The sequence below is a fragment of the Taudactylus pleione genome, unplaced genomic scaffold (assembly GCF_031769625.1).
Source record: "Taudactylus pleione unplaced genomic scaffold, aTauple2 ptg000086l, whole genome shotgun sequence".
Lineage (NCBI taxonomy): Eukaryota > Metazoa > Chordata > Amphibia > Anura > Myobatrachidae > Taudactylus > Taudactylus pleione.
The window spans coordinates 25,275,536-25,287,650 of record NW_028284488.1 but is presented as its reverse complement, the minus strand read 5'-3'; the positions used below and the strand labels follow the sequence as shown (position 1 = coordinate 25,287,650).

At 37.1% G+C, this 12,115-nt stretch overlaps 1 protein-coding gene across 2 annotated transcripts in view; it reads right to left on the bottom strand.

Annotated features, from left to right (window-relative positions):
* The window catches only part of SEMA3D (semaphorin 3D), a 212,171-nt gene that overhangs the window by 54,372 nt on the left and 145,684 nt on the right, over window positions 1-12,115 (bottom strand). For both annotated transcript variants that reach the window (XM_088468794.1, XM_088468795.1), the window contains one exon: window positions 5,221-5,335. In XM_088468794.1, the coding sequence (XP_088324920.1) occupies window positions 5,221-5,335 (115 nt within the window). The remainder of the gene's footprint in view (window positions 1-5,220; window positions 5,336-12,115) is intronic.

Here is a 12,115-nt window from a genome sequence, read left to right as displayed (position 1 = left end):
ATGATAGCCAGCAAGTGTATTTCAGCAAATAAAAGTGTAAAAAGTATTTTGAGGTACATTAAAGTGTCTTTATACATTTTAAAGAGTGTGTATATACAATTTTGTGAATAAACAAGTTATAATTCCCATCTGCAAGTTCTAAAATCCCTTACCCATCAATACACTTTAACATATATGTTGCATATTAGTAAACACATTTTTTTAAATTTTAGAGGAAATTACATGATAAATGTCTTTGTTAGCTATAGTTTCCTATTTAAAAAAACCTCTAAATGTCCCATGGATACTGCCCTTTCTCCCGACATTTCTTACTTAAAATTATTTTCCTACTTTTCACTTGCCCTTGAAGTGTCAACTAAAGCTGCAGTTTGCTAATCAAAACCCGTGTTCACTAAACACAGATTTCTATTTGAATAGCCAAAACTTGCGTCTGTGAGTTTTCAACCCATGGTAAGCAATCGGTGGCTGACTGAAGTGAAGCATATTATTCAGATGAACAATTATTAAAATCTTCCTTTTTTTCAGATTAGTGACTCAAGAATGGGGGCATGTCAGCATCATGGTGTGGGTGAGGCCTTGCCCCCACCCCCCCCACCATGATTGTCAAGCACTGTTGGGCTGCTCCTTATCACCCTTGTCTCCCCACTAGCCATCCATTCACACATGCACTGATTTACTACTGTTCTGCTATGCAGCGTAGTGGTGAATGAAATTTACCTACAAATGTCCAGCCCATAGGAAAGTTAGAATTGGGGGGTGGCCCAGAGCCCTCAAATCAGGACAGTCTCCCCAAAATTGCTACAGTTGGGAGTAGTGGCGGTTCCAGAGTTTGGGCTGCAGCAGTCTAAAATTCAAATAGGGGAGCCACATCAACTGTCACCCTAAATGCTGCCAAACATTGCCGGCCAGGACTCACTGGCAGTTGGTGTGGCTCCCCTATTTGAAATTTGGACTGTGCTGCAGCCCCACCTCAGGAGCCGCCACTGGTTGGGAAGTATGTATAAATGTAATTAGAAAGTGTGAATAGAAGGTGATAAACCCCTTTTTTCTTACTAAGGATGGTGCTATGTGTTACTTTCCAAAAGAAAAAAAATTAAACCAAGCATCTGCCAAATTAGGCTATACAGTATTTCTACTTTTAGGTTTAAACTATGGGCATGATTCATTATGGATCCCTATTGTGATTACGCATGCAGACGGCCAATTGTTGTGTACTGCGCATGCATATACATAGCAGTGAGCGGGCGCAAAGTCAACACTGCAATCGCACTGCACTTGCAGAGACCACGCAGAGTCATCGAAGAGTGATTGATAGGAAGTGAGCATTTGGGGGTGGTGAAGGGAAGTGGTCAGAGAAACGCAGGCATGCCTGTCCTTTTGAATGCTGTTTGCATGGGCGTGCATAAATTAGCCACTGCAATGGCATATGCAGCTTGAATGCTCAGTGCGTGCGACGAGGTTAGCAATTTCAGAGTATGGTCAGACCTGTTGTAAGTGTGCATGAGGAGCCGATGTTACTCTATGTTCCCAATCTATATGCAGGACTGCAAGGTATTACTGATGTGAGATTGTAGTAGTGTACGGCAGTGGGGGTCTCTATGCTGGCTGTGCGACAGCATTGCGATAGCATTCATTAGCATATTTTCGCAGAGGGTCTGCGTGCATAATCACAGTTATGATCACAATAGCGATCCGTAGTGAATCAAGCTCTAAGTCCTGATCCAGCCCCCTGCGATAGCCAACTGCAACTATTTTATTTTGCAATGTTATGCAATAACTATTTTATCCCTTTTATAAAAATTCTAAAGTGTACTATTGACCCATTGAGTTCTGACAAGGATATGAATGTGTAGACATTTCCTTGTCTCCTGTGATTATTTGTCACCACCTTTTACAGCGGTAGTTAGCTATATACTATGTAAAATATGATATTTGCAGAGTTTTGTAAAATTGTATTTGTGCATAAATGTACTGTGGTATTATAGCTATGAGGAGCAGGACTGAATTTAAACATTTATTACTAAAAGTTGTTGCCTGGTGAGTCTGAGAGGCCCCACTACACATAACTAAAAGCATTATCCAGCTTAATAGAGCTTCTTTGGAGCCCCACACTCCAGATTTAGGCCGTAGTGAGGGGATTAATCTAGGTGTGTCTATCATGTGGCTAGCAGTGGGTTGATGTGAATGATTTTATGGCAACCCATGAGGAGCTATAAATAGCACCTAGGCAAGGAGAGAGACAGTTGGTTGTGAGGTGACTGACTGGACAGGCAGAGACCTGTTGGCTCCCCTACATCTGGTGAGGGTAAAGGGGGAGCAGTTCCTGAGGGAATGGTCTGAGTGAGCTGTAATAGAGATATGTGAGAGAGCATCTGCAGTGAGGTGGATGTCAACATGTGAGGGGAGAGGACCAAAGGTTTAGGTTACAGCCCCCAATAGCTGGTGGTGGGTATGTTTGTGGGAGTTGCCGGAGAAAAGGTGTTATCTGGAAGAAGTCTGGAGAGGTCAGTACATGCCCCATTAATTAAAGCAGTCACTCACATCCTGTTATCTGCTGGCAAATTAGAACACAGCATCAGCCAATGAAAAAATAAATATATATATATATATATATATATATATATATATATATGTACTCAGAAAACCAAGTTCATAGAGACATATGAGTCACTAGTGTTAACAGGGTGAATGCCCCTTTACCATCTATGTGATTCTGTGACAGGTTTGTTTAGACTACCTGACTAACATCCACAGGGAGATTAGTTAATGCTTTATACTGACGTTTGACCTCAGGAGAGGGACCAGTACTAAGCACAGCTCCAGCCAAACCAACTCCCACTTACTAAGGCCACATAGTACTCTGCCTGATTACAGCTATAATAAGGAAACCTCCTATACCTTCACAGCCTAAGGAATCCACCATGGAGAAATTAGTACTAAATTGCTATAACAGCTGTGGCACACACATTATAGAGGAGAAAGACAGACTTCATACCTACTGATAAAGATATATTTTTGCGAACACTTTAATTTATATATATATATATATATACTCCTCCAGGCGCTGCACTCAACGGACTTAGAAATAAAGTTTCCTTCACAAGCTCATAACTGCAACGTTTCGGGCTTTATTGCCCTGACGACGGGCAATAAAGCCCGAAACGTTGCAGTTATGAGCTTGTGAAGGAAACTTTATTTCTAAGTCCGTTGAGTGCAGCGCCTGGAGGAGTATATTATTTTTTGCAGCTGGCACTGCGGCAGTTGATCTCAAAGGGAAGGAGTGTGCTGAACCCGGTCGGTGATTATATATATATATATATATATATATAAGCATGTGGAAGGGCACTCAGTATAGACTAATTAAGAAGATGCCGGGGTGCCTCCCAAGATAATAAATATCACATGTCCAGCGCTCCCATAAGCAAGAAGCAGACGGCACTCATCCGGTCTTGGTAAATCCAAAATAAGTGTTTTAATCAACCGGGTCAGTGCAGCCTGCTTCTTGCTTATGGGAGCGCTGGACATGTGATAGTATATATATATATATATATATATATATATATATATATACTATTTCCATTCCAACCTACTGTACATCCAAGGAACAATGAGAGCTTAGCAATGGATACTGGAAAATTACTAACGACCATCCCTTCCAAACCTGGTTTGCACCTTTCAAGTCAACTGAAGGGGATCCATAAAATAATTCCAAAATCTACTGTAGACTAAATATTCGACATCTACATTTATAGCAATTTCACAATACAATGGTATTGAAATATTAATATTATTATGTGTATAGTTATTGGGTAGGAGGGGTTGTGTGATTTCTTAGTTTGAGTCTATGGGCATTAGGGAGTAAAGTGTATACTCACCACGTACTAGGGGGAGGTTTCTGTTAAGAGTTGAGGGGCATCATATAACTAAAGAAGACACTAAGGGGATGAAAAGAATCTTTAAGGAGTTGTAAATTTACTTAATATAAAGTTAACCATTATAGATTTATAGGTATGACAGTCTAAAGTAAAAACTAGAGTGGAATAACTTTATTAATTAAGTTAAAGTATCTGAATTATTATTATTGTTGTACTATTGGTTAACCTTGTGTTGCATGATACTAATATTTACCCTACGTGGATCACAGAGGAGTAGTGTTCCAGACAAATAAACTATTATGTCTTTTAGTGATAATATTGCTTTTATGTGTTGTCTTACCATTATAAGAAAGTGTCTTGTTACTTAATGTGCTGGTGTGTTGGTAGGGAACGACCCAACCCATCCTCTTGAGAATCATTATAAAATAAAGCTTGGGTGGAGGCACTAAAGTAAACAACCTTTACATGTATATTGGATTTATTGTATGGTCTCTACTCAGCCCATTAAGTCTGGCACCAGTGTCTACAGGCCCCCAGGGGAAACCAGGTTTCCACAGTACATTTTACAATAGGACTTATTCCAAATAAGATTTCTGCGTTTCTTTACTTTTTTCTAGAAATACCTAGATACAGTTCTATGAGCTACCCTGAATTCCATATCCGTTGCTGTGGTACATTCACCCACCTTTAAATGTAATTATATTTGGAATGTTAGTAGATGGAATTTTAAAATAAAAGGTTACTGCTGAATGGAATTGTTAGAGAGAGGGTGAACTATTTTACTGGCCAAATTATGCAGCAGCCCATTAGATTTAGCATGAGTTATGAAATACTTTTCGCCAGAAGCTGGACTTAACTCTTTCAGGAGCTGATACATAATTTGTTATATATAAATACTTTTATTCTTACATTATACAAAGACAAGTCATGGGGATATTGCAGATTGATCTGCACAGTAGAAATAATGAACACCACCTAACACTATATTTTACAGTAATACATTATTTCACACTAAGAATAGGTTATCATAGATAGAAGCAAACAGACAGGTGCCAAATTAATCTTTATTCCTCAAGGCATAAGACCTACACTTCTAGAATGTTTTTTTATGTCTGATAGCATATCTTGATCAACATACTAGATTTAATATTATAAATATTTATTTGAACCCATCAATAAACATTCACGTGACAGCAGTGTATGTCAGCAAAGTTTATTTGTACAGTTCCTGAAGCTATAAGCAACATTTGGTATAATTTACAGCTGAAATTAACCTGATGGAATTCAGAATGTTTCATGTACATCTGAAAAAGATGAGTAATAAGAAACATTACAATTAACTTACGCAGTTCATCAAAATATGTGTCACCTCCATCCGGACCAGGGATAGAGCACACTAAGCGTGCTTTCAAAAACGTAGTCCATTTATTTATTAAACTGCGCTGGCCTCCAATATCATTCTAGAAAAAAATACATAGTTGTAAAATTTAGTAGAATACTATTTAACATAAAACAAGTTTTCTTCCAAACACAAATGAGTAATATGACCATGTTATGTATCTGCCTGCTAACTACATGTTTTTTTGTCCAGAGTTGGAATAAATAGATTTTTTATAATCTCTAGGAATGATTTCATAATGTTATAACAATAAATATAACTCATCCACACTACGACAATAAGAAGAATGATTTTTTAAATGAACCGTGTAACATCACGGACTCTTACACAAGGGTGGGACCTGGTATGTTACAATAACTGAAATGTCTGCAGACTCAGCTTTCAGAATCTGAAATACCTACATGAGATCCCACTAGGAACCTGACTTTAAGTTGTGGGTGGAGATTCAGCTGTTGGTTATTGAGCACAGAGCTGAAATGTTCGGGTAACAACAATGTATTTTACCTTCATAGTTCACATGTAAAGGCAGCGGTTCTTTGACCTATTTAATGGTACAATAGGATCTTTATACTTAAGGAATTTTTTTTTGTTTACTATTACTGGATATAACGGTTTCACATCAGCCATCTTCAATTCAAAAAGAGTTTGACAACACAAAGGGTGGCCATACTGGACAGATCCAAACTTTTAGTACTGAGTCAGCAATATTTTACATGTGTAGGTGGCTTATGATACTGTACAATTATAGTAAAATGTTTCATTCTATGTATTTTACACACAAACACAAAAAAACTGTTTGATTACACTGTCACTTTAATATTTAACATTATCCATAACTGTTGTAATCTTTTTACTCCAGACATGTCTTTGACATGCATTATGAATAACTTGTCCTTGAGTCTCAGTGCAGGGGGGAAAAGAGAACATTAATATAGTTTAGTCAATACAAAGATTAAGTACAGTATATTGTTTGGGTTTCACAAGCTATTCTTTATCACTTAATCGTGTTATTTTTTATCAAGTAATACTCCCATAAAAAAACTGAAACACGTTCTGAAATTATTGCTGCAATAATTATGAAAAACAGCCTGTAATCATGTGTCTGACACATCATTTCTAAGTTATCAATGTATACAGTTTATTTCAGACCAAGTATCTAATATACAGCACATGCTTATTGATATGGCGGAGTCTTGCACAAACCTGCACATTTCAAAACAGATAAGTACAGCATAACATTCTTTAGTGTGGTTTTACAGATAAAGTGCTAAACACAGCAATGGCTGAGTGATAAGGGATATAAGAAAGCCTGCAGGCAGTGTGTATGTAATAAGAAGAGGCACTCTAATTATCCATAGCCATACATAAACAAGGTAATGTATTTAGCAACAAAGTAACTATATTTAACACACCTTACTTCAGGGTTACAATAGTAACACATTAAGGTAATACTAAACTCAGAAAAAGAAAACACTTATTTCAAAATATTTATCGGAAAGTGAAAAAAAACGGTAATTTGTACACTCATTTAATAAATTATGCAAATGATGCTGTGATTAGCAACAGTGTATGATGAGATTTCTAATACAAGTTAGTCCTGTATTGTATATGTGGAAACCAGATTCAGGTCTATAATTATATTAACATTTGCTGATAGTTGTTTATTAGAAAGTGTGTTGATATCAGGTTAAATACATGTGGGCATTTGGTTTGCAAGAATATCTTTTGTACAGTCAGCTCATACTGTGGCCACTACAACCTGAGTTGATTCATTACTATAGGAAACTATATATCATAATGACAATTTCTCAGATGCTTGATGGACTATTAATGCTGCTTGTTTCATTTAATGGTCTATCAAGCATTAAAGAAACTGTCAGTGTATCATGAGGACATGCAAAGTCTGTATACAGAGAGGTTTTCGTAAAAAAAATGAACAGTGCAGGTAACAGACTCAGGAAGACTTGAGTTAAGGCTCCCTCTAATGGCAGTTCAGTGCTTACTTGTTACATGCAAGGACAGTTAGTGCTAGTTGGTAGGGAATCAACAATTCATGTACATTGGCAACCTGCAGACAAGCCCTCATCCTTCCCTTGGTGCAAGTGAGCAGACCAACCTTTCTGAGCTTTTGACTCTCCACCAGCACAAAATGATTCTACCATTCTTTGTGTTGGGGGCCAGCAGAGAAGCCTTGTCCTGGTGGCCTATATCAGCCATTGACAGTGGGCCCTGTGGTCAGGTATGTTTCACCAATGTAATTTTTCATTGTTTAGCCTAAATGTTATGAAGCCACAAATATTTGTTGTGCTATCTTCAGGCGAACAGTGTTGGTTACCTAGAGCACTATGATTACGGAGCACTTAAGAAACTGAATGAAGGAAGCAGAGATGTATCAAAAATCAAAAACTTTTATTTATCTAGCACAGTGTTTGAAATGACAGCTAGAAGCTGATTGGTTGCTTTGAGTAACTACTCCAAAGTATCCATCTCCAAAGCTTGATACATCTCCCCTTAAATCTTGCTGACGGCTTGCCAGTAAGAATGTGGGAAGTGAAGGAAGACTTTATGGTTTGATTAAATCAAATTTTTGTTCTAGGTTTAAATGCTAGACACTATGTAAGGACCAACCCCAAAACTGCACATCTTCCAACGATCATTATCTCTGCCATAAAGCATGGAGGTAGAAGCATAATGCTATGGTGACTGAAAATTAGACATAATATATTTTTGATACATCTTCTCCTTTGTGCTTGTAATGCCCCTGTGTTGCCACCATACACAGCACCTTATCATGACATGAAGGAGCTTCATACATGTGAACATGCTGGCTGCTGCTCCTCCATGCCAATGTTAGACAGTTGCCACTTCTGACAGGAATGGGGACATTGCCAAAGGTGATCTTAGTCAAGCATCAGATCTGGGCAAGTCCTTTAAATTGTTAGAGAAGGGAACAGAAAATGCTTTTCTAAATATGGACTTTATCATCATTAAGTCATTTATCCTGTTTACATAGAAATAATATCTTGCTGTGATTTGATATACACTTAAATTTTATTATTTTACTTCATTAGTAAATATGTCTAAGTTGACCTCACATAATTGCACAATTGACTAGTAGTGCAATCTGCTTTACTGCATAGTTGTGAGTGAACAATGGCTTGTTTAATAGGTTGTTTTAACAGAACTTTCTGTGACCTATGACCCAGGGGAGCTAATTACTATGTTTAGAATACGTTATTTTACAAAATTTCAAGACAATTAATATATTATAATTATGTTACATAATTGTTACTCAGTATAATATACATAATTTCCAGAGCAGAGATATAAAAACAGACAAAAAACAATATTTATTCCACACATATTTGACATATTTTGAATGTGGTGTGGGCATGACTAAGCAATAAATAGATAACCTGATATTACCATTTTAAACTTGATCTAATACAAAATCTATTTGTATAGCATAGAACTAAAAAGCATACCATTATTTTGAGGACTAAAAAAATAAAATCAGTTGCTAAAGACAACATGCTCAATGATAAATGTTGGTTTTAAAAAGTCAAGTCTTGCAGAAAATGCTAGACTTGTGGTAAATGACTGGCTGCAGAGAACAAAAATATTTTAAACAATGGATATATTTGGCAGTGCTAATATTTTGACTCCCTAGCCAGTGGCACTATCGTATGCATTTATTCAAACAACAATAAACTGTAGAGCTAAGTATGTGCCAATAGATTTTATAATCAACTGTTCTTTAGGAGAATAAACCACTAAATATACAATTCACATATTGATGTCTGTTACTGATCTTATATTAAATGTACCCTCTTTATACTAATAAAATTAATGTTGGAGTAAGCTGAATACCTTAAAGCAAGTTCATTATTTATAATGTTCAAGTCTGTGCCAAAAATATGTCTGAACGGATGAAAAGTGTACCAACTGTGAGAATTAAATAGGGTATAACATGGTGTCTTAGAGAGGCACAGTATGCATCTAAAGGTATTCTGAAAGCTCCTCGGGGAAGAACTCAGTTACAGTTACAATAAGTGGAAAGGTTAAATCATAGCTCTAGGAAAAAAATGCACTTTTATGACATGTCACTGTAGAAATGCTCAACAGAACTATAATCATTGTATCAAGTACTCATGGGACTTAATTACAAACAGAACCATACCATGACGGTATTGGGCCTTGGGCGAAATATAATTTCAGGGTTGTCAAGTTTTCATTTCCTGGTGAAATACTCAGTTTCAGATCTCTCTTCCCTACTTGCTGGCCTAAGTAGAATTTAATTGGAGGTCAGTTACAAAGGGGTCTATGTACTAAGCATTGGAGAGAGATAAAGTGGATGGAGATAAAATCAGCTCCTGTCACTTTAAAGGTTGTGTTTGAAAAATGACAGGAGCTGATTGGTTGGTACTTTATGTCCATCCATTTTATATCTTGCCAAGGCTTAGTACAAGGACCCCAAAGTGTTTTCATTGTTTAAGCAAAACACCTTAAGCTTGCACATATTCACCTGGAACATCCACCCACTGCTTAGGAAGACCTCTTCACAAGCAAGAATTGTGTATATGCAGAGAGGCGGAAAAATCTCCAAGTGCACTGTGAAAAAGTGTAAAGCACCACATCAATGTCCAACATCTTACCACTATTATAAGCTATTTATATAATGCCATATTATGCAGCCCAGTACAGAATATTTAATCATACACATCAGTCTCTGCACCGGCTGCACTCAATGGTCAGATGTAATGACTAATGTAATGACTATTTTGTAACAAGTATGCCAAAGAAGATGGTAATGGGACAATATGATTGTTAATTATGCTAACTTCCTAAAATAATCAGTTATACAAATCAAATCTTGCATATACTGTGAGTAATCTTTTTTGCCAGGTTTTGGAAGAAACATTGTTGATTCTCCACTCAGAAATTCCACATGCCATAACACGCATCTCCTGATAAGATCATAGCATTGTGTACATAAGTACTGTATGCTTGCATAATGCCACATACAGAGTGGCTTAGTAATATGGCAGCTATTCACAGATATTTATAGCAGATGAGTCTCATTCGCAGTTTTCTTCATGTCGTGTCACCTTACCATGTCGCTCAATTTTAAAAGTTAAAATATTGTCCGCCACTTTGTCATTTAATGTATATTATTAGCACTCTAAAAGTTGTTCCCATTTATAGACGGGGGACAAAATTATAGACAAACATACTGTATAAAGTCATAGAAGACATTGGGTCACCACATGCAGCCATAATGATCTGTATGTGTCATGTCTTGGTGTCTATCAGTGTCTGTTATTCTGCAAGAGGGATCAGTATAATTGTCTCCAATAAAGTCACATAATAGATGAATGGTTGATGTCTTACATATTATTACATAAATTCTAGATTGGGTTTGACTCAGAATGCCATAATATATGGACAACATTAGTGTAATGCTGATTAAACTATTAAGAAAGCACATGTGCACTCCACTCCTGTCAGGAATAGGATACTGCATCATGAAAATGAGCACTTTATGCCATTAAGTAGTAATTAGCAATGCATTTGTCTTGTATAACAATGGCTGCACCCAAACTCTGCCAGGAAAATGTGCCCCTCATTATAGAACCACCAGAACCCTTCACTATTGGAAACAAATACTCAGTACTTAAGGCTTACCACACATGTGCACTAATCCATGAGTTGAGAACATGGTGAATGATAATTAATTTGACCATATGACCGTCCTCTACTTCATGGTAGTCTATTTATTGTGCTCTTTTTACCACTGAACTAGGTGAAGGTCCATTATCATGTATGGTGGGCAATTTATGCCCTGTAACTCAACTATGATAGGCTGTTCTGTAAAGAGTTCTTATTGTACCACTATCTGCTTATGCCACAGGTGGACATTCAATGTATCTAATTGCTTGTCTGTTTTTCTTTGACTTTGAATTAGTTATCATAATGCTGGAGCACTAGCACTTGAGTACCCAGAACCCCCCCTGACAGACTGGAGAGCAGGCACCATCTTCTTAAGCTCCACCCCCTCATGGCAAAATGCTGCGATTCGCGAGTCAATCAGGAGGACGCAGAGCCAATATGACGTGCTTCCATTAGAATCACATAATTTGGCTTCGCCCCCTCTCGACTGACCCACGAATCGCTGCATTTTGTCACTAGTGGGAGGGCCTAATGACATGGGCCAGCCTGCCAGGTACCATCCTTATCAGGTCTACAACCCCCTGATTGTTCCATGCTGACATGTCGATATGAAAATGTCTGCATACTGTAGACGAAATGTCATCATACAGCATATTAACATGCTTAGCATGTCTAAAGTCTAAACCAAGAAAAATAAGAAAAAAACACCCAGCGCTAGTGAACCAATTATTCAAATGGATTAATTCATTTCTTTACCTGCAGCAATTCTGATAAAGGGATAACTCGCAAATCCCACACAAACAAGCAGTTAGAAAAAAAAGAACGTGCTTTGAACACATTTTCTGGACCACATCTATATTATAAAAGTTTTATTATTCACTTACATTTAAAGGATCTATGACCACAACAGCTACTTTAGACACAATATGGCAAGTACATTTGTTTCAACAAAAGATACTGTAGCTAGTAAGAATTATATTGTTGCAATATATTACTTCAGCTTAGCATTACACTATGGGCTTACATGGAGAATATCATCCACATTATCATATTTGTATGGTTCATTTTATTTATGTATGTGAATATTAAAATATTTATAATATTGGTGTGGTGCAGTGTCTTATATGGTCCATATGGCAGCAGCATCTTCAGCAGTGATTTCCAGGTCCCG